The following is a 22,878-nucleotide window of genomic DNA, read 5'->3' as shown; positions in this document are numbered from 1 at the left end:
TGAAGTCCACACATAGCATTTAGTTCACATATCTTTTCTTTTTACTGATGTATAATTGACACATACCTTAAATCTCTTTTAAAGAAAATTTAGCCATCTTTCCCCTGTCCCCTTATTACTATTCATTTGTTGAAGAAACTGGGTCATTTGTCCTGTTCCGAATAGTTATGTCATTTAAAATGTTCTTATAGCCTTTGTATTTCCTGTAGTTAGATCTAGAGGCTTATGATTAAATCATTTTGGTATTTTTTTTTATGCCACGTACTTTGGGGGAATATAGGGAAGGTCTTCCAAAGTTTGAATTCAGGAAATGACACCTGAAAACAAACACATTTCTGGCAAATGAACTAGACTAAGGAAAAAGACTGAGATTTCAGACTGGTATGTTCCTGCTTTCACTATGTATTTATTGTAGTCATAGTAACAGTGATATAACTTTAAAAATTTGTGTTTAAAAATAATCCCCAGACATTATCACAAATAAAATATATTATGATTCTTATTTCCATGGAAATGCAACCTTCTTTCCTAAAGTTAAATTGATTTTATCTAGTGAAGAAGCTACTCCCTATCATGTAAAATGTAAAAAGGACACTTAGAGACAGTAGCTCTACTACATGATCGAGAAAGTCTATGTCTGGTGGGAATTATCAATAATTACCTTACACTTATATTTGATTCCTAATGTTATTTTTGCTTTTAAGAAAGCTTATAGAAAGTTTTCTTAAAAAAAGACTAATAAAAGGGGGCACAGTAGGAACATGAAGCACAAGTCCTAGGGAAAAAGTGAACAGAGCTATTAATAAAGTGTGTGGGTGATTTTTATTTATATAGATGAGAATGTTTTATGTATGATTTTCTAAAAGTTATGCAAGAACCAATTGTACTGAATTGTAATAAAACTGCTCCATACTGGGAATTTTCCTGACACACTGCCAGTTCATCTTAGTGGAGGCTGGAAACAATAGAGTTTCTTATTGCCCTTATCCCAAGTTCATACTGAAGACAGCTCATTTGATCTCTATTAAAACATACAGTATAAAGGAAAAATTAAATATTTCATTTTAGCCTATGTGTCTGAAAAATACACAAAAGCAAGGAAAGATGAAACTGCCAATACTGTATGCTAGGAGAAAACACTGTTTATTATAAACAACTCTGCTTTACAGAATCAAGACGATTAAAAATATATGACTTATATTTGACTATGTCTTTAAATTACATTTTCAACTTAATTTATACACAAATACTTTAGTGATGATACATCTAGCTATAATAAAGTGAATTCATAGTCCTAGAGGATTAAGAAAATCATTTGTTATATGGTGATGGTGGGAGACTAGACTTCGGATGGTGAGCACACCATGCAATATACAGATAATGTAAACAAGTGTAATGTGAAACTTACATAATGTTATTAACCAATGTCACCCCAATAAATGAAAAAACTTATTGTTGTGATAAACATGGAGTATCAGAAATTAGCACTATGTTTTAAAAAAGCTATGAGAGTATAATTGCTTTTGAAAAGTTACGCATCACCAAACCTCAAAAACATTAAAACAGTTAAAGAAGTCAGATACAAAAGAATACATACTGTATAATTCCATTTATATGAAGCTCATGAATAGGTAAAATATATGGAATTTAAAATTAGAATACTGGTTGTGGGTGCAGGAGGCCAACTAGGAATGGACAGAGGATATTTTCTAGGGTAACTAAAATGTTTTATCCGTGTCAGAGACACTGGTCACATGGGTGCATACATTTGTCAAACTCAAACTCTACATTTATGACCTGCATGTTTTACTTACAAAAATAAAAGTTACATATGATATTTTTAACCAGTCAACAGTTATTACTGAATGACTATGTTACTGTAGACTCTCAGTACATTTCTATATTATGTATCTAACTATGCAGAGAGCCCTAAGTAGGCAATTATAATTTATCTGTCCCTAGTATATAACACAGAATGTGATGTTAAAAGTCAGTATGTATTATAGAGGGCTTACTATTTTTATCTTATTAGATACTGGAGAGATAAAGAACAGAGAATTTGGTTTTGGCCTTCAAGCTTATAATCTTTTTGGGAAAACTAGCTCATATGAAAGAACAGGAAAAATATAAATTATAAATTTGTGTTATAGACATAGTCAGAAAAGATGATAAACAGTGATGTTTAGAATAGTTAGCAAAGCCTTTACACTCAGTTACTCACTAAACTATTAATTACTAAATATGCAGATTGTGCGAGGCATTGGGGATACAAAGATAAATTAGAGATAGAGTCCCTATTTCAGAAAAGCTTATACTTGCCAGGAAAGAAAAAGAAACTGAGTTTGATTTTCAAATTCTCATAGGATTCAGGGAAAGGTAAAAAGTGGGGCATTCTAAGTGAGTGGAACATGATGAAAGTTTATGTTAACTTCATTAGTATGATATGAATAGAAGAGTTAGTATTTACTAGGACTACATTTCATTTATTCTCCTTTTCCCAGATAATCACTAGCTAATTTCCTTTACTTGAGGCTGGCAGACTTTGAGTGGATGGAACGATGTTAATAAGAAGTTATGTAAAAGAGAGTTATGACTGTTATCTGAAAATCATAATGCCCTTTGGAGATTATGAGAAGTGTCGTCTCACATATGCTTTCAACACAGAGTCACTTACTTATAGAACAGGAGTGTAATTAATTTATTAATGTCAATGGAATTTCAAGGCATAGTCACTCTAACAACAAATTAAATCACTGCATTATAATAGTGTTTATAAATAGTTCAAAATGACTTAACCATTGATAATCACTTAAAATTACCAAAATTTTAAGTACTAATCAAGAGCATCATTTTGACCTTCGAAGCACTATGACTTGACAAGTTTACTGAATAATCTCCTTAATAGGTCAATATTTCTTTTTCATCTAATTAGCTTCTTTCATGCATTAAAAAAAAAGCTGGTTCCTGACTGATCAACTACTACATATTACAAAAGAGAGAAATGGCGCCTAACTTCACTTCTTTATTGCGAAGTCAATCTTTTATTAGTTTTAATATCTGCTTATTTTAGGAGTTTCGCTTTAATGAGATTCTGGTAACAGAAATATTTTTTCTGCAGTAGAATTATGTTGGAGGATTTTTGAAAAATTCTGCCATCAGATGTAGAGCTTTCTAGTAGCTATGCTGATATGATTCATCTTTTTCAAGGGGCTGCATAAAGGAAATCCATAACAGATTCAGGGGTATTTGCCAGAAGGCCCACTAAGTTTGTCATTTTTTTTTTTTTCTACAGGAAGTCTCTCCAGCATGTTTCTAGGATGTCTTTTTAGCAAAGCTTATGATAGATTATTTTGTTAAATTTCCCAAACATGTTCTCAAACAACAAAAATGCCTTCATGAAAGGCTGATGAAAAGATGGAACAGCATATGGGAGTTCTGTCACAGAATACCTTTATCAGTGTAAAATTCTTTAAGAAAAATTAAGTCAAGAGTTAGGGAAAATTAGGCAAGGAAAAGAACATTGATATACAAAAAAATCTTTGAAACATGTAAAATAACACTTCCCTCAATTTTAGCTATTTGTTCATTTTCATATTGTTTAAACATACTAAAGGCTATGGAGTAAATAAGACTGAATTACAGACATGTGAACTATTAAGTACCTATCGTCATTTTAGCCATTTGTGGTGTTGCTGGATCTCATACTGAGGCATTATGAAGAAAAATAAATTCTGTACATGTCAAGAGTATCTATCTAGAGACACTATTTGGAATTTGAAATTTACTTTTATTAAAAATATGAAATTTCCATATTACCATATCAAGTCAGTTCCAAACATTTAAAAAATTATAGCTAAGTTAAAAAACAGCAAAGTAACTTTAAATATATGGCAACTTACGCCTAGAAAACCAGAAGTCAAATAATTAGTACTAATGTTAACAAGTTTGGACTCAATGTTTATTCACTGTTAAGATGCTTTTATAACTTCTGGGTTTTGGTCCAATATATAGAGACCTTGACAGTCATTCTATTCTCTTGATAAGAAAGCAAGCTGAAAACACTGAAAACCAACATATCTTAGATCTATCACAGAACTGAGGTCACAAAGCAAATGGTAACGGGGAATCACAGTTGAGAAGGACCAAAAATCATCAATAGAGCCAGTAACTGGAATGATTACTTTGTTAGAGACTGACTGAGCAAGAACTAGCTTGAGAGATTAAAAACTCTTGGTGGCCCAACCTTAATGGGACCGCCTCATATTTTTGTTGAGTTTTACTTCCAGAAGCTCCACCAGGTTCTCATTATGAACATCAAAGACCAATCCCCTGTCAATGGTGGGAAGGGGAAAGGAACCATTTTAAAATATCCCCTGAGCATTTTGTTGTCCTGAACACAGCCTTACCCTTAAGGGAAGTTATTTTACTAGAGCCTAACCTACAAGGGTGAAAAAAGCTGAAAAGTAGGGAAAAAAGCTGAGGGGCACTTGTAAAGGATACAGCCTAGGGGCATAGGTTCACTAAATGAGTAAGACCTTGGCGCAGAATTATAGAAAGCTTCCCTTTCCCCCATATCTTACCACTATACCAAAAGGGCTCCTGTCAAATAACAAGGGATTACTACTGAAGAAAGGCTCCGACTCTATTAAAGGAGTCTCTAAGGAAATCCAAGGCTAAAGGAGGGACAAAAACAAGGACACCTGAGGAAATTTTAGCCTCTGACACCTACAGCTACAACGAACAGTAAACCCGACCTAACTCCAAGCCAAATAAACATAAAACCTCACATTAAAAGCATATTTACCTCAGTTGCATCTACCTGAGACATCATGTCTGGCTTTCAACAAAAAATTTAGCAAGTATGTCGAAACCACAATCTGGAGAGACAAAGTGAGCAACAGAATCTGGCTCAGTTATGATGCAGATTCTGGAATTATCATACTGGGAATTTAACTAAGATTAATATGCTAAGGGTGCTAATGGAAAAAGTGGACAACATGCAAGAACAGATGGCTAATGTAAGCAGAAAAATGGAAACTTTAAGGAAGGATCTAAAGGAAATGCTAGAAATAAAAAACATTAATTGAAATGAAGAATGCCTTTGATGAACTCATCAGTAGATTGGACATAGCTGAGGAAGGAATCAGTGAGCTTGAAGATATGTCAACAGAAACTTTTCAAACTGAAAAGCAAAGAGAAAGAAAAACAAAACAAAACAAACCCCCAAAATATATAAGAACTGTGGGACAGTTTTAAAAGGTGTAACATATGTACAACAGGAATACCAGAAGGAGAGAGAAAAGAACAGGAGAAATATTTGAAATAATAATGGCTGAGATTTCCCATGACTAATGACAGGTCTAGGAAGCTCAGAGAATACCAAGCAGGAAGATACAAAAAAACTACACCAAGAGATACCATATTTAAACTACAGAAAGTCAAAGATGACAAGAAAATCTTGAAAGATCCTGGTGGGGTGGTTGGGGGCGGGGAACCCTTACCTAGAAAGGAACAAAGATGAGAATTACATCAGACTTCTTTTAAACCACGTGGGCAAGAGGAGGGTGGGATAAAATATTAAAATCTTGAAAGAAAAAACCCACCAAAATGGAATTTTGTATCCAGTGAAATTATCCTTCAAAAGTGAAGGAGAAATACTTTCTCAGGCAAACAAAAAATGGAACAATCTGTCAACAAGTAGACTTGTCTTATAAGAAATATTGATATCCTGGCCTTAGCGCCATTTTCTTAAAAACCTTGGTGCTATGAAAGCCAAGTGGAGGAAGAAGCAAAATGTGTATGTAGGCTGAAGCACAAAAGAAGAAAGATGAGGTAGAGGTCCAAGTAAACTTGCTGGCTTGTGCACCACTCATGGAAGCCATAGTAGAAATAAGGAAAGCCAGAGGCCCCGACACTGATACAAATCGTTGGACTGCATGCCTGTTGTCTGGAATTTCTCAATGGATCTAGAACATCATCACCATCTGATCACTGCGACCGCCTTTTGAGAGACCTGCTTTGCTCGTACAAAAACAGTTCCTTATGGTCCTTTGCTTTGGACCGGTGACATTCTGGACTAGTTGTTCTCAATTGTAGCTAAATGTAACGTGTACAATAAATGACCTATTACGCTGTCTTAGCTGAAGAAAAAAATCTTGAAGGAAAATGACATAGCTTAGAAACTTGGATCTACATAAAGGAAGAACATTTGAGAAGGAATAAGTGAAAGTAAGATATTACTTTCAGTTTATTTTCCTTACTCTTAATTGATCTAACAGATAACATCTTGTTCAAAATTATAATAGTCTGAATATATTAGATGATTATAGCTTATGGATAAAATGAAATGTTTGACGGCAATGTTATAAGGACAGGAGGGAGGAATTAAGTGATATAATAGGAAATCGTTTACTGTTATAAGGTACTGGCACTACTTGTGAAGTGATAGAGGTTATTTGAAAGTAGATTAGTTATAAATACATATTGCAAATTCTAGGGCAATCACTAATTAAAAAAATAAGTATAATATGCCAAGTGAGGAAAGAAAATGAAATCAAATGCTCAATTAAAATCAGAGAAAGCAGAAAAGTGAAAGACAAAAAAAAACCCATAAAAACAAGGGCAATAAATAAAAAATAACTGTAAATATGGTCAATCTTAATCCAATTACATTAATAGATTAAAAAACAAGACCCGATTACAAGTTTTCTACAAGAAACACACTTCAAATATAAAGATACTGATAGTAAGCAATGGAGGGAGATATACTATGCTAACAGTAATCAAATAAAGCTAGAATATCTATATTAATTTTAGGCAAAAAAAATTTCAAACCAAGAAAATTTTATCTAGGTAAACAGAGACAATTACATAATGAAAAGAGCTTCTTCTCCAAAAAGATGTAATAATCTCGTAAGTATACACACAGAACAGAGTATCAAAAATATGTAAAGCAAAAACTGATACAAATTTTTAGAACTAGACAAATTCACTATTATAGACGAGACTTCAATGCCACTCTAACAGAAATAGATATATCTAGCAGGCAGAAAATCAACAGGATACAGCTGAACTGAATAGCATCATCATCAACTGATCTAGTTGACAACTGATCTATAGACTACTTCATCCAATAACAGTAGAATATACATTCTTCTCAAGCTCAAATGGAACATTCACCAAGACAGACCACATCCTGGGCCATATAATAAACTTTAACAATGTAAAAGAATAGAAATCATAAGAATACTCTCAGACCAAAATGGAATTAAAGTAGAAATTAATAAAAGAAAGACAGCCAGAGAATTCTGAAATATTTGGAGATCAAACAACACACTTCTAAAAAACACATGGGTCAAAGAAGTCTGAAGAGAATTTAAAAAATATTTTGAACTAAGTGAAAATGAAAATACAACTGCTGTGTAATAAAAAATTTGGCTGGCATTTGTCCCTGGTTCTTGGGAATGAGCTTCTAAATTCTCTGAATTTTCTGAGACAGGAGTATCTTTGTTATTTGTGATGGGACCTGATAGTTTGCTAATGAGGTGACTCATAGTGGGGCTGGCCACACCAAAAAGACCAGCCATGTGATTAGAGAGTTGGATCTCTGAATCATGTTATCAACCTGACCTCTGGGGAAGGGAGAGGGGCTAGAGCCCAAGTTCGACCATATGGTCAATGATTCTATCAACCATTCCTCTGTAATTCAGCCCTAATAAAAATTCTGGGCAGCTTGAGTGAGCTTCCTTGCTTAACAATAAATACTCTGTGTATATTGTTGTACATCAATGTGCAGGGAGGGTGACATGTCCGGACAGACTCCATGGGGAGAGGACATTGGAAAGTACATATTTTGGGTGGGGGAAAGCAAGGCAATTTTAATTGTGTTAAAGTGTAAAATTTAAGAGCAAAGAGATATTAAAATCGCTTTCTTTGTTACATATTGTATGATTCCATTTATACGAAATGTCCCAAATAGGCAATCTAAAAAAAATAAATAAAGTAGAATACTGGTTGTCTAGGGCTGAGGGAGACTGGGGACTGGATGGTAAGGGGAGAGGTGTGTGGCGTTTCCTTTTGGGGTAATGAAAATGTTCTGAAAGTGTGACTACGCAAATTTGAAACCATTGAATTCCAAGCCATTAAATTGTATACTTTAAATGAGTGAACTGTATGGTAGGTAAATTATAACTCAATAAAGCTGTTTAAAAAACACTTGCTCGAGAAAATAAAAAATATTTCAAAATAAAAAGACGAACCACAGACTGGGGAAAACATTTGCAGAAGACGTAGTTGATAAAGGACTATTATCCAAAATATACAAAGAACTCTTAAAACTCAACAGTAAGAAAATAAACAAACCAATTTAAAAAATGGTCCCAAGGCCTTAACAGACACCTCACGAAGATGTTCGGATGACAAATAAGCATATCAAAAGATGTGGTCCATCATATGTCATCAGGGAAATGCAAAATAAAATGAGATACCACTACACACCTATTAGAATAGCCAAAAGTCATAGCAGTTACAATGCCAAATGTTGATGAAGATATGGAGCAGTAAGAACTCTCATTCACTGCTGGTGGGAATGCAAAATGGTATAGCTATTTTGGAAGAGTGTTTGGCAGTTTCTTATAAAACTAAACATAGTCTTTCCACATGATCCAGCAATCACGTTCCTTAATATTTAACCTAAAAAGTTGAAAACTTATGACCATAAGAAAACCTGCATATGCATGCTTATAGCACCTTTATTCATAATTGCCAAAACTAGGAAGCAACCAAAATGCCCTTCAGTAGGTGAATGAATTAAAAAACAGTGGTACATCCAGACAATGGAATACTATTCAGTACTGGAAAGAAATGAGCCATAGGGCCATGAAAAGACATGGAGGAAACATAAATGCATATTACTAAGTAAAAGAGGCCAATATGAAAGATTCCAACTACATGATATTTAGGAAAAGGTAAAATTATGGAGACAGTAAAAAAATCAATTATCTCAGGGACTGGAAGAGAGGGAGAGATAAACAGGTGGAGCATAGAGGAATTTTGGGGCAATGAAACTTACTCTGTATGATACTATAATGGTGGATACATGTTATTATACATTTGTCCAAACCCATAAAGTGTACAACACTAAGAGTGAGCCCTTAGGTAGACTACAACTTCAAGTGATAATAGTGTCAGTGTAAGTTCATCAATTATAACAAAGGTATCACTCTCGTAGGGGATGTTGATAATGAAGGAAGCTATGCATTTATGGGGGCTGGGAATATAGGAAATCTCTGTACTTTTCTCTATATTGCATGAACCAGAACTGCTTTAAAAAATAAATTCTATTAAGAAAAAAACACAAGACTGAAATAAAACATACAAATATTAAGTAGAAGGCATACACATACATGTAACTATTAAATGTATTAAGAAAGCCAAAAAAACAAAAATCCCACTTGCTTTATTGAAACCCCCACTATAGATTAAAAAAATGATATTTAACTTCAAAATACATTAAAAACATGAGTAAATGACAAATGGTAAGAGTCAATGATAAGAATAAGGGCCACAGAGTATAGATAAAAGACAGATGGGCAGGCCATGTACTTATAAAAATATTTCATAAAAATTCAGTCACCACTGAAGCTTGCAAGTTTTATGTATAATTTTGATGTGTCTAGCATGGATGTAAACTTATGAAGTTAAGATGATCTTATCAGTAGAAAAGATATTCTAAAACAGCTCAGCCAAAAGAAGCATTTTGATTGCCTAATTTAACTTTGTAAAGGAGAAGTAAATCTTATAGCTGGTCTCTGTAAACCTCACAGCTGGAACATTCTAACAGTACCTTGCAGTTTCCAGTGATCAAAGTAAGTTACTTTATATACTAAAGTAAGAATTTCATAATAGAAATAATGCAACACCAGGGGGTGCGGTTATCATGAAATAATTACACTCCTGGGAGATTACAGGCACAAGGCTGTACCCCAGGGGTGTGATTATCCCATGATAACCACATCTACTGAAATTGCTTTATTGCAAAAATAATCTCTATTCACTGGTGAGACATTATTCAATAGGTGATTTTTTTTTTTAAATGAAAAGATTTTTTTAGCTTGAATCAGCAAGTGGATTAGGAAATTGGCCAGTTTGTTTTTCATTGCACTCAAATTCAGAATACAACATCATTATTATTTGCCTTCTGAGTTGATATAGTAGTTTTGGATTTTTTTTCTGAGAAAACTTTAAGAGTTTCTATTAGTGTTAGTTAAGTGGTACTACTAAATTCAGGTCAAACTTTAAAGGTATTAACTGAACAATACAATTTTAAATAATTTATTTCTATGTATAATTTTTAAATTCTTCTAAAATAATATACGCTTAGAAATTATAAATGTATACCACTGCTAATATTTTGGTCTATCTCCTTCCAGGGATTTTCCTAAAAGCATCTGTCTATATGTTTGCCTAAAAGAAACACAAATGGAACCCATGATATAACTTACTTTGTTTTATAATCAGCTTTTTTCATTTGCCCAAATGTTATAACAACATCCATATCATTAAGCAATCTTCATATCATTTTTATTGGCTGCATAGTATAGTATAGGATTCCATTGCTAATATCAAATAATTCGTGATTATAATATTAGTAAAACTTAATTTAAACAAATAAAAAAAGGTACTGTTTCCCAAATCTTCAATTGTTCTTAATTACATACAGCTAAACCTGATAATTCTCAACCTTGATAATGCATCAGAAATAGATCAGTATCATCTTATATGGTATCATAGATGGTGAAAGTTACTGATATATTTTTACCATAATTTTATCGCAGAATTCAGTGCTTTGAGATATCCTTAGATAAGATATAAGATTTAAGAAATTAAAAATACCATGTATATTACCAGTATTTGTTCTCTTACACCCCACAGAGCAGTTAAGCAGCTTGTGTAAAATTACATGGCTATTAAGTAAGCAGAACAGAGGTTCCAAATAAAGAATCTACTAGCTCCACTTAGTGCTCTTGGCCACTAAGTACACTATCTCTCTGAATTTACAGTTCCCTCAGTGTAGAAGGCTATTCCTTCTGCCTAAGATGCCATGTGCTTTTCTCTCAGATCTTGCATGACTCAGTCTTTCCTATCATTTAGAGCTCTCAGTGTAACATCACTTCCTCAGAGGGGCCCTTCCTCACTTAAAAGTTATTCTCTGTTTAGTTCTTATCTTAGTATCTGATTTAATTTTCATCATAGAATTTATAAATACCTAATATTTTCTTATTAGTTAATTTAGTATCATTCCCAATTAATGAAATTAAAGACCTTTTCTGTCTCAATATTGTGTTCCTAGAGCCTCTACCTTATCACTTCCTTATTATAAATTCCTGGAAGCTGAATTTCTAGGTAAAAGGATATGCATGTTTTTAAGGCTTTTGATACATACTATATGAAATGACTCTTCAGAAAGGCTGCTCTAATTTATCAACAGTGGATTAAAATGTTCATTTACCATACTTGCTCTAACACTCGATGTATGGTTCTTTTAAATCTTTACAAAATTTGATAGGCAAACAGATAATACATTACTTTAGCTTTCCTTTTTTTTTGGTTATTGTTGAAAATGTCATAGTTTTAATGGTCATTTGAATTACTTCTTATGCAAACACCTATATGCATGTCCTTTGCTCCTTTGATTTGTATGTCATCTTTTTCATATTGACTTGAAAGAACATTTTATAAGGGATATTAACTATAGTATTTTAATAAAGGTAATTCTTTCCACCCTCTACCACTCACTGCTCAATTTATTTAAAGAGAGTCACTAATTTGTAGACTTCTCAAGCATGGCGGTTCCAAATATGTTAAAACTTGATAGAAGCCCAAAACATGAGCATTTTACTACTTCACTTTATTTTGAAAAAGTTCATTTGATTGAAAAATAGTATTACAGTTAAATCCCACCATAAGTGGGGTCCAAAAATTTTGACTACATAAAATGAATTACAGTTATATAAGCTTAATAAATATAAATGGAGGACTGGAGAAGAGCCAATAACCCACTTCGATATCTGAATTCACTGTTTTCAATACTCTTAAAGATAAGTAACTAAATAGCACAATTTCTTTTGGCTGTTGTTAGTAGACTTTCTAATATAGACTCAAGAGAAAGTAGGTCTAATCGATTATTAAATAAATGGCTAAGTTTGAAGTTTATCCTACTCGTTCTCTAAGAAGTAGAATCAAAGTTAAGATGAGGCCAAAGAACAAAGACAGCTACTACTACCACTGCCCGCCCCTATTCAACACAGGAGTCATGTTGTTGTAAGGGCATAAGGTTGTAGTGAAAGAAAAGAAAGATGAAACCTCTTCCAGAAAACAGAATGTATCTTTCAGATACATAACAACAGATTCCTGTAACTACCAAAATTAATGGTCAGAAATATTTGAGCTAATGGGTTCTTCATATATGACCCACTCCGCCCCCATTTTTTGAGGGCTTTGTTTCTTTTGGGATCTCTCTCCCTTCTTTCATCAACTGGGTGGGGCCAAGGAAGGAAGGAAGGGAGGAAGGAGCTAATTAATATGTGGGTTTTAAGATATCTGCATTGTGCTATCATTCGTCAGAGATTGTCAGACCAAGTCTGTATCAGTATTTTCTTACTGCTGAGCAAATAGTTTTCCCTTAAAATATGGCTTCTTAACCTTTTTTTAGAGCAATAAGGACTGTTAAAAACTCAATCGTAATATTCTATCTATGTACTTCCTCTACCCATTCTGACTTCCATTAACACCATTAAAGAAACAGTGTCAAACATGACAAGGAATCAAATTCCTAAACTCCAACCACTAGAACTCACATCTTGAATCCTATAGCCTGCATTTGGCTTGCTGGAAGGAAGCAGAATCTCTAGTATAGAATGGAAGATAAAGGTCATATGCTGATTGAGGGTGAACCCTGGGCTCAGAGGTGGCAGTGGAAGCCAGAGGCAATCTAAAGCGGTGCATCAGAGGTCCAGATGAGCTGCGGATGGGGCTTCATGCCTAAAGCATTTGCTTCAATACAGCAGCTCTGCCTTTATATGTTCGATATACTGGGTTTTATAAAAGATTTCTTTAAAAAGATTAAAAATAAAAGAAAAAAGTTTTATAGTTGCTTACAAAATGGAGAAAATCTCATGTTATACTGTCATCCTCATTTTAAAATGGGGAGTGGAAGCTCACAAAAGTGAAATGACTTGCTTAAGGTTACAGGGTTAAGCAGGCTATTTGTACGGTAATTTATTATGAGTTATAGTGGGATAAGTGTGGCTGTCTTAATGTACTACAAGGTACTGATAAATTTAAGTTAAAACTTCTCAGTTTCAATATCTTTTTATAAAAAGAATCCAAATGATACGAACCAAATTAGACCAGTTTTTGTTAAGTGGACAATAATATGCAGGAAGATAAATAATTTTCAAGTAAAAATCAATTTTAACATAGCTAACATCCTTTAAAATCAGTTTTGATTTTATCTCTGACCTAAAAAGAGGTAACTGCTAAGGCTTCTAGTCCAGCCTACTTTACAACTCAGGAAGACATAAACAAGAGAAATAACCATTTCTCTCTTCAATTTTTAGGTTACTAATAATAAACTATGTTTAATGTATCTTTTACTTTTAAAATCAAGTTCGTAAGTCCTTGGCTAGAAACATTAAATTCTATATTAATATACAACGTTTTAAATTCAAAACATATGATCAGAATTTCCCATTGATCATTGTATTTTTGGAATGTGCCTTAGTCCAAAAAACCCAATTCAACCCAAACCAAACCAAAATAAAATACCCAGAGAGATTAAAGAAAAATGTTATTTTATCTTTCCCATTTGCTCTTGATATAGAATCTAAAATAAACAAATCATGTCTAGTGCCTACCTGAACCATCAGTGGGAACTGAGCTTGCATTGATTCCAGAAAGACCAAACAAAGGACATTCTCGATCTGTGTTGACATGACCCCATTTGTGACACTTAATGCACCTCACATTTCGAACCTGAGAAATAGTGAACATTATTTTGGTCATTAAAATACTAAGAATCTAACCAATGGTAGAGTTTAAGTTAAATTACTCTAGTTTTTAAAAGATTTTCAGGGAAAGAGATGCCATAACTATATTTGGTAATTTAATAGAAACACTAAAATCTTTTACTATAAATTATACCTAAAAGCTAAGCTAAATCCTATATCTTTATGACTCTTACTTGGTGGTCATAAAACAATGTCATCCAAAAAGGAATGGTAAAACACCAAAAAAGAATTACATCGTGGCTTAACCTTAGATTCCCTAATTTTAATAAGTTAACATTTAAAGTTTCAATTTTCTGAACCAAGGTTTGGTGAACTTTTTGTAAAGGGCCAGACAGTGAATATTTTAGGCTTTATGGGCCAGAGGTCTCTGTTGCATCTACTCCAATCTGCCCATAGCAGGAAAGCAGCCATAGACAATATGTAAATGAGTAAGCATGGCAGTGTTTCAAAAACTGTTATTTATAATAATGATTTAGCCCACCGGTGATGGTTTGTCCTGGTTCTAAACAAATATTTTACATCATTTCCTGATCTTGAGCTAATTCTCCAAATTCGTTAAAAACTGCTGAGACCATGATTATTATAAACTTTACTACAAAACTTTGATTTCTATCTTTTATCAGTCTATTACATTCAATGTATTCTCCCCTACTCCTTCTATTATCTGATACAAGTAGAAACCATAGAGCCCTTATTCAGTTTAAATATCTTTTGGACAACAATATAAATATCACTTGCCTGAATACCAAAGGGCTGATCTCTGATATTCATGTCATCTTTGGCATATCTATTAAGCAGAGAAAATGTACAAACGTGATATTAAGAATAATTTAATAAATTAGGCAGAAGCTATTCTGAAAAAGTTTTATAGTTATAAGTACATTGCAAAATGTAGAACCTATTTCATATTTCCAAACACCACTTAGTTATTAAGTGTTCAGTCTGATAACTTGTAATTTTAAAAAAATTAATAAAACTAAAGACTATAATCAAGCAAATTCATTGCATAAGACAAATCATTGAAAATATTTTTTCACATCAGATGCCTTCTCTAGTGAATGAAAAGGCAATGAAAGATGGAATATCAGATAAATTTAATGATATGTATTTTATCCAAAAAGTAAATCAGTGCTTACTTTTCTCGTGGGGCTCCTTTCTGCCATTCAAATTTGTATTCAGTCTCTCCTTCTGCTTCTTCTTTCTAAAAACATTCATTAAAAAGTTTTTCAACTTTCCATAAAATTATAATCCATTGCAAGTGAATTCAAACACAGAAAATAGTACTTTACCTCTTTGTTTTCTTGATTGCATATCAAAAATATGAGGGGAAAAAAATGCAGAGCAAGTTAAAAACTTACAAGTTTATCATACACTATGATATGGTATTTAATTATAATCTGTAAGAATTTACTGGTTTGACTTTTTTCTTCTTTCACAAGATAAAATTAAAATCACTGAGGGATAAAATAACAATATTAAATAAGAGTATTTAATATATATATAAATACCTAAATTTAAACTTTTACATTTTTCACTGACAATTAATATTATGCTACGTACACGTATATTCAGCAAGAAAGACAAAAGATACATGCACACATTATAAAAGAATAAATGCACCTCTGCTGATGTTGAGATATTTTTCTTCTCCAAAGGACAAGTCATGAAATAGTAGAGATGACATGTATTTTTAATATTTATTCTATTGTATTGACTTCGATATTTAAAAAAATCATATTTACAGAATAATAGCAATTTCAAAAGATGAGGAGCAACTTTAAAACAATGTGTGTCATAAAAGTTCTCAAACTTTACTTGCAAACATACCAAAGACTTAAAAAAAATGATGTGAGTACCTTTTTTAGCTCCTGGTGGGGCTTCATACATGAAATTAAGGCCATTCTTTACACGTTCATCTCCCATAAGCAATCTAAATAAAATAAGACATAATGTTAATAATTTATTAATATAATGTTAACAAAAACTCTAAGGAAATTAAGATAAAATATTTTTGTTAGAGATAAAAGTTCCAAAACTTTAATCATTAGATTACATCTGAAATATCAGTGATTCCTTACTGACAGAAATAAATGATTAAACAAATAACTAAGTGATGGAAAGGGAAAATTCTTCTTCCCAGAGGAATTCAAATTAAAAAATGTAGAGAGAATGAGAGAAATAGAAAATCATCATTAGACTACCACAGTAATAATTGATGCAAGCAAGATCCACCAATGAATGCCAAAATTAGTGGGGAAAAGATATTTGCATAGCTTCAAATATTTATTAATTACAAAGGGAAATAAGTAACTTTTTTTTTTTTAAGATAAAGAATAAAGATACTGTGATCTGTTGCAAACCTATTTTTTCACCTCCACTAACTCTTTCTTGGTCTAACGCAACGATTTGTTTTTCCACTGTGCCAATCTTTAATAAGCTTTTCCTACATGTAAATCAACATTTCTCGAAAGGTACTATTAACATTTTGAATTAGATCACTATTATCCGGGGCTGTCTTGTGCACTGTAGGCCTTTTTCAGCATCTCTAGTCTCTACCCTCTAGATGCTGGTAGTACCCAACCCCTATATTGTGACAATCAAAAACACGTCCAAACATTGCCACAGGTTCCCTGGGAGTGAGGGGGAGGTGGAGGGGGAATCGTGTCTTTCAGTTTAGTGTCACTAATCTATATCTTTATTATTCTTTTTAGTTCGGCTTAAATGTCACCTCTTTTCATGAAGTCTTACCTTGTTATCCCAAATGGAATTATTCTGTCATATGTTAGCATTCTATAGTTGTGTGTGTGTGTGTGTGTGTATACACACATATATCTCTTACTAGATTTTCTTGAGGGTAGAGAGAAACTACATATCACACTTTTATAGACCCCTACAATCATTTGTTGTCTTGCATAAAGTAGGTACTCAACAAAGGTTAACCAGATTAAACAAATTAGTGAGAAAAATACTTATCTGAACTAAAAGTTTTATTTCTTTAATTTTGCTCTCAATAGTCTATATTTTAAAGAGAGTACTTAGTAGTAATGATTTAGTATTACTTTGCTTAAATTCCATATTTTGATGAAAACCAGGACTGAGTGGAAGTGAGGATATAATCCATGTAACTAAAGCACCACTATTTACTTGATTAATCAAGAGAAACCAGCTCAGAGTTAGACTTGCAAATACACACATAAAATGACAACAGAAGCATCAACATATAATTGGATAAAGAAGACGTGGTACATATATATAATGAGTTATTATTTAGCCATAAGAAAGGATGAAATCTTACCATTTGTGACAACATGGATAGACTCAGAGGTTATTATGCTGAATGAGATAAGTCAGACAGAGAAAAACAAATACTGTATGATTTCACTTACATGAGGAAGCTAAAGAATAAAGTAAACAAACAAAACAGAAACAGACTCATAGATACAAAAAACAAACTAATGGTTGCCAGCTGGGAGAGGGGTTGGGGGGCTGCGTAAAAAAGGTAAAGAGATTAAGAAGTACAAATTGGTAGTTACAAAATAGCCATGGGGATATAAAGTACAGCATAGGGAATACAGTCAATAATACTGTAATATCTATATATTGTGCCAGGTGGGGTGACCATTTCATAAATTATATAAATGTCTAACTACTACATTGTAAACCTAAAACTAATACAAAATATCAAATGTCAACTGTAATTAAAAAATAAAATAAATGACAATAGTTAAAGGACAGGTACTTTGCTGGAACAAACCACTGAAGAACTCTAGCTAGGATCCTATCATTAACAGAACAATCATATGCAGGTGAAATAGAGACACTTTGCTTTACTTATTGAAGCTGTCCTGTGCATCTTTTCATTTCAGGGTATTTTAAAGAAATATTTTTGTGAGAGGTTTCAGTAGTTTGAGTGTAGATTTTATTGTTCTTCTAAGGTGTTTAAATTGGGACCTGCTCATAAACTGTATATAGAATTATATCAATCTCTATTTTATGTGAATTATGGGTAAGGGTCGAAAAAGTGGCCATCTACAAATATGAGAGTAAAGATAGTTCACAGGGAATAGAATCCTGTCAATGAGACATTCGATTCAAAAAAGGTAATTTAACATGTGATTCAATAAGGGATCATTCTCATGCAATTGATTATTTTAAAATTACCAGCATAGTGGAATTTCTTACCTATTATCATATGATTCTTGTTCTTTAAGATATTGTTGCATTAATTCTTCTTGTTTCTTCTTATCATATGATATTTTCTGTTCTGCCATCCATACCTAAAATAGTGATGTAAAAATTTAAATTAAACAAGAAGTTTGCTTTTTCTTTTATAATAAAATATAAAATGCTACTGTATACAGTTTACAACAACCTATTTTGGTCATAATGACATCATCACATACAAGTCCTTAAGTCCAACTAAACTTTCAAGCCAAAATGTCAAACTTGAGAAACAACAGCTTCTTGCACACAGTCCCTGTCTTATTTCAGAGAGGAGAATGACCACCTCTCTACATGGAACACATAGAGACTTGAAAGCACAGAGGGCACAACCAGTGGGGTTAAGCAATACCTACAGATGCCAATGAGAGTCACTGACACCCCCAAGAGAGGAGAAAGAGAAGACAAAAAAGAGGAAAAAAGGAAAGACAGAAGAGAGCAAGCACATATGAGACAGATGCATCAGATCTCTCAAGGGCACCCACACACAGGCTGAATGTGTCCCTATATGAAATTCTCAAAATCAGCAAAAGTGGTGAAGGTAAAAAGCCCACACAACTTATGTAAGAATATTTAATCATGTTACTTCTAGGTTTAAAAGGTATTAATGCCTTCTTACTTCCTTTAGAATAAAGAACAAAGTGTTTGACCACCGTTTGACATAAACAGTAAGTCAAAACTTTCTCTCCAAACATGCCGAGTTTTAAGAAGGTAAATTCTAGGATAAATACACTGATAAATTATAATTATTAACCTTGGGTGGGGGCAGAAAAGGGGGTGTGGGACAAGACTGCCATTATTAAATTTTAGAAGCAAAAAAAAGGTAGTTATTAGTATTTTAGTAGTGATGAGATAGGAAGGTTCTATGGGGACACAGCTTAAGTTACGGACAAGACGGATCAGTATGGAGATAAAAGCAAAAACTGAAATGAAAAGAGAACACTTCATGAACAGAATATAGCAGAAATTTCTTTTGGTATAAGTTTCTGAAAATTTCTTCTGCTGACTTCATGTTCACCAATATAATGTTAAAGAAAAACCTAGACACGTTTGGAATTGTCACTGTAGCTCAAAATGCAAACAGGTGCAACAGAGAAATACAAGGTGTTATTGTCTGATAGAATAACATAGTAGTTATAACATTACTTCTAACAGAATAACTACCTTTAATTTGCTTTAGATTTTACAAAGTTATTTTACTATCTCAATTGCTTAAGAGCTTAAATACATATTGAGTATTTACTAAGGACTGGAATAAAAAGTAACGAAATATATTTTTACCTTCGAAATGCTCAGAATCTGCTAACAGAAAAGCATACTAACTTTTCTGTACGTTTAAGCTATTTATAATAAAAAAGATATGAATTGTATAAGTAAATAAAACAAAGTCTGATATGTGGATAAGATGTTCTAATGCCAACATACTGAAAGAATAAATATAAAACAAACATACACACAAATATTCTTTCTACAAATGGTAACATATAGTGCATGTGCACATGTGCGCACATGTGTGTGCGCACGCGCACACACACATACACACACAGAATGTGTATAAAATTCTATGCCATGGAAATAATTTCTAGATCAATAAACAAAAAGCTTTCTTGTATTTTGGGAGGGAGGAAGCTGAATATTGTTCTATTGTGGGGCCATACCACCATTTATTTAACCAATCTCTTGCTGTACTGATGGGCATTAACAAAATTTCCAATCTTTTGCTATTATAAACTTTGCGGCAACAAATAACCCTGTATACAAGTAGCTTCATACAGGTTAAGGAGGGTTTTGAAGCGGATCAAAATTCTGCCAAGGAAAAAAACAGGGTATGATATCACTAGTAGAGGGAGCAATTCGAAGAAAGGTCCAAAGGTATAAAATAGGAATTAAGTAGTTTTATATTACTGGAGTATAAAATGTGAAGTGGGAGAATGGCAGGAGATGAAGATGGAAAAATAAACTGAAGCTAGATTACTTGGACTTAATTCTGTAGTATTTTAATAAGGAGTGGGAAGAGATCATTTTTGTGCTTTAAAAAGACAACTCTGTAGAAACAACCCAAATATTTGTCAACTGATGAATGGACAAATAAAATGTGCTATATCTACACAATAGAGTCATTCTGCGATAAAAAGGAATGCGATACTGATACATTGTGCAACACGGACAAACTCTGAAAACATTATGCTAAGCAAAAGAAGCCAGTCACGAAAGATCACATATTTCATGATTTACATGAGATTCCAGAACAGGCAAATTCACAGAAACAGAAAGCATATTAGTGTTTTCCTAGGGCTGGAGAAGAGGGAGTATTAAGGACAAATGGGGAGAGACTGCAGATAGATATGAGATTTTTTTTTTTGGGGGGGGGTGATGGTTTGGGCATTAAAAACCACTAAATTGTGCATTTTAAATGGGTGTTTGAATAGTATGTAAATTATATCTTAGTGACACTAATAAATAATTTTTAAAAAATATTCTAATGGCCATGTAGAGAATGGATTTGAGAGGGGTCAAGACTGGAGGCAGAGTTAGGAAATATAACAGTCTAGGTGAAAGATGATGAGAATCTAAGCTAAGACACAGACAGTAGTGACAAAGAAGAGAGGATTCAAGAGATATTTGAGAAGTAAGATCAACAGAATTTATTAGCTGACTAGATAAACGGGTGATTGGAAAGAGATGAATTGTGAATTCCCGGCTTGAGTGACTGCATAAAAGATGGTGCTACTACCTATATTTCCTACTTATATGAGATAGGAAGTATAAAAAACAGATTTCAGATGAAAGATAAGTTCTACTTTAGATACGTTGTGTTTGAGATGCCTGTAGGATATCAAGATGAAACTGTCTAGTATATAGTGGTCTTGAGGTGCCTGGAGCTATGGGGAGAGATCTGGAGCTGTATATTTGAGTCATGAGTGAAGAGGGGGTAGTTAAAACCATGAAATTGGATGTGAATGCTTGGGAAAGCATATAGAGGCCAAAGATGGAACTGTGGATAACACCTGTATTCTAGGTAAGTATGTGTGTAGGGGCAATTAACATTTTATTGAGGAATAGTATGTATTTCGACGTAGTTAACATTTTATTGAGTATCTCCTCTATGTGGTGGTCACGGTATTAGGTAGTACTTTGTTTCAAAGTTTTTATCTACACCATTTTATTTAATCATTAACAATTTCACAAATCGAGGCAACTTCGTTAACAATTTCACAATTCAAGGCAACTGATACTGACTTACACATTAGGAAAGTGGGATAACAGATATTAAATATTTTGTGCAAGGTCTCAAGGCTAAAAGTGACTGTGCTAAAATAACTAGAAGCTAGGTCTTATCCCAACGCTCAGTTTTTCTACTTCACCTCTGCTTTCCACTGCTATTTAAACATGGTTGTTCTGTACTGCACTTGGTAGACATGTAATTGACTACTTAAAAAGCCAAACTTCAAGTAGGTCATCACACATGAGCTACATTAGCGGATGGGATAAGAGAAGGAAGCAGACTTACTAGATTTCGTTAACCAATGTCACCGTAATAAAAAATAAATTAAAAAAGCAAGGGGGGGGGGAGTGGTAGTTCCCTTTAACATCTATCTTATCTTAAATAAAGAGGGACTCTTCTTTGTACAGAATAGCAGCGCACAGATGCCGTGATGCCCGGGCTCTGAAAAGAAAACCAGAATCTGCTGAGGGAAATGAGGAACCCTATTATCAGTCTTCATATCCTACGGATTTACATTTTTGCTGACAGAACCAACAGAGCAGATGAGGGACGCCCGTGTCCCTGTAGATGTAAAATGAACATCGAGGGGCAGCTGTGTCAGCGAGTCTCAGTGGGGAAGAAGGGGCAAGAACACCAGGGCTTTAGTTCTGGAGAAGAAGCAGCTGTCCTAGAGATCCTAGAGACAACACTACTTTCACTTCCAGCAGATCCTGAGAACCCAGGCGCCAAGGATTAGCACCCTCCCCCGCTCCTCTTACTCACTTTTTTGATATTGGATTTGGAGGCGGGATGAAAGTCCTTCTTGCACATGAAATTGGCGAAGGATTTCCCCATCTTGGAGGATGAGCTGAGGAAGACAGCCACTAATTCTGCGAGCAACGTAAACAAACTCCGCCGCCTAACCGGAACTGCGCCGGCCGCAGCAGAGGGCACTTCCGGGGGTCAAAGGTGACAGCTTCCGGCAACTAACGCCTCTGCCTGCCCATCTACGCTCCCTTCCCTTTACGCTTTGTGTAGCTCTGAGGCCAGGTGAGGGGGCGTGCACGGGGGAGGGGCGTGCATAGTTGAGATTGGAAGTAGGAAGACCCGCAGTGCGGCGCGGTGGGACTGAGCGGCCCCTGAGAGAGGCTGCAGTTTGAACTCCTCCCAACTGGCGTGCAGAGTACGGCCTGGGCGGAGGCTCTTCCTCAAAGGGTGTTTCAAGTTCGAGCCCTTTACTCTGTGAACTCTAACTCGAGTTACCTAAACTTTTTTGCACTCATTTTCTCATTTGTGTTATGAAAATAGTAATTCTCGCCCTCTGTAGCACGTCTGTGAAGATGTTTCTGAAAGCAGTTAGTGAACTAAAGCATGTAAAATAGA

The 22,878-nt window shown here is 33.9% G+C and overlaps 2 protein-coding genes across 2 annotated transcripts in view; one reads left to right on the top strand and one right to left on the bottom strand.

Annotated features, from left to right (window-relative positions):
• CIR1 (corepressor interacting with RBPJ, CIR1) overlaps nucleotides 1-22,431 on the bottom strand; it is a 30,781-nt gene extending 8,350 nt beyond the window's left edge. The window contains 7 exon segments of the mRNA XM_016134926.2: nucleotides 13,917-14,034; nucleotides 14,808-14,856; nucleotides 15,206-15,270; nucleotides 15,359-15,369; nucleotides 15,926-15,999; nucleotides 18,252-18,346; nucleotides 22,279-22,431. Coding sequence (XP_015990412.2) covers nucleotides 13,917-14,034; nucleotides 14,808-14,856; nucleotides 15,206-15,270; nucleotides 15,359-15,369; nucleotides 15,926-15,999; nucleotides 18,252-18,346; nucleotides 22,279-22,350 — 484 coding nt within the window. The 5' untranslated portion in view covers nucleotides 22,351-22,431.
• An 18-nt stretch (nucleotides 22,432-22,449) lies between these two features.
• The window catches only part of SCRN3 (secernin 3), a 29,193-nt gene continuing 28,764 nt past the window's right edge, over nucleotides 22,450-22,878 (top strand). Inside the window, exon 1 of the mRNA XM_016134897.2 lies at nucleotides 22,450-22,545. The gene's annotated coding sequence lies outside the window, so the exon portion shown is untranslated. The remainder of the gene's footprint in view (nucleotides 22,546-22,878) is intronic.

The sequence above is a fragment of the Rousettus aegyptiacus genome, unplaced genomic scaffold, assembly GCF_014176215.1.
Source record: "Rousettus aegyptiacus isolate mRouAeg1 unplaced genomic scaffold, mRouAeg1.p scaffold_m13_p_2, whole genome shotgun sequence".
Taxonomy (NCBI): Eukaryota; Metazoa; Chordata; class Mammalia; order Chiroptera; family Pteropodidae; genus Rousettus; species Rousettus aegyptiacus.
Note: the sequence above shows the minus strand (reverse complement) of the source record. Positions and strands in the feature narration are given on the sequence as shown.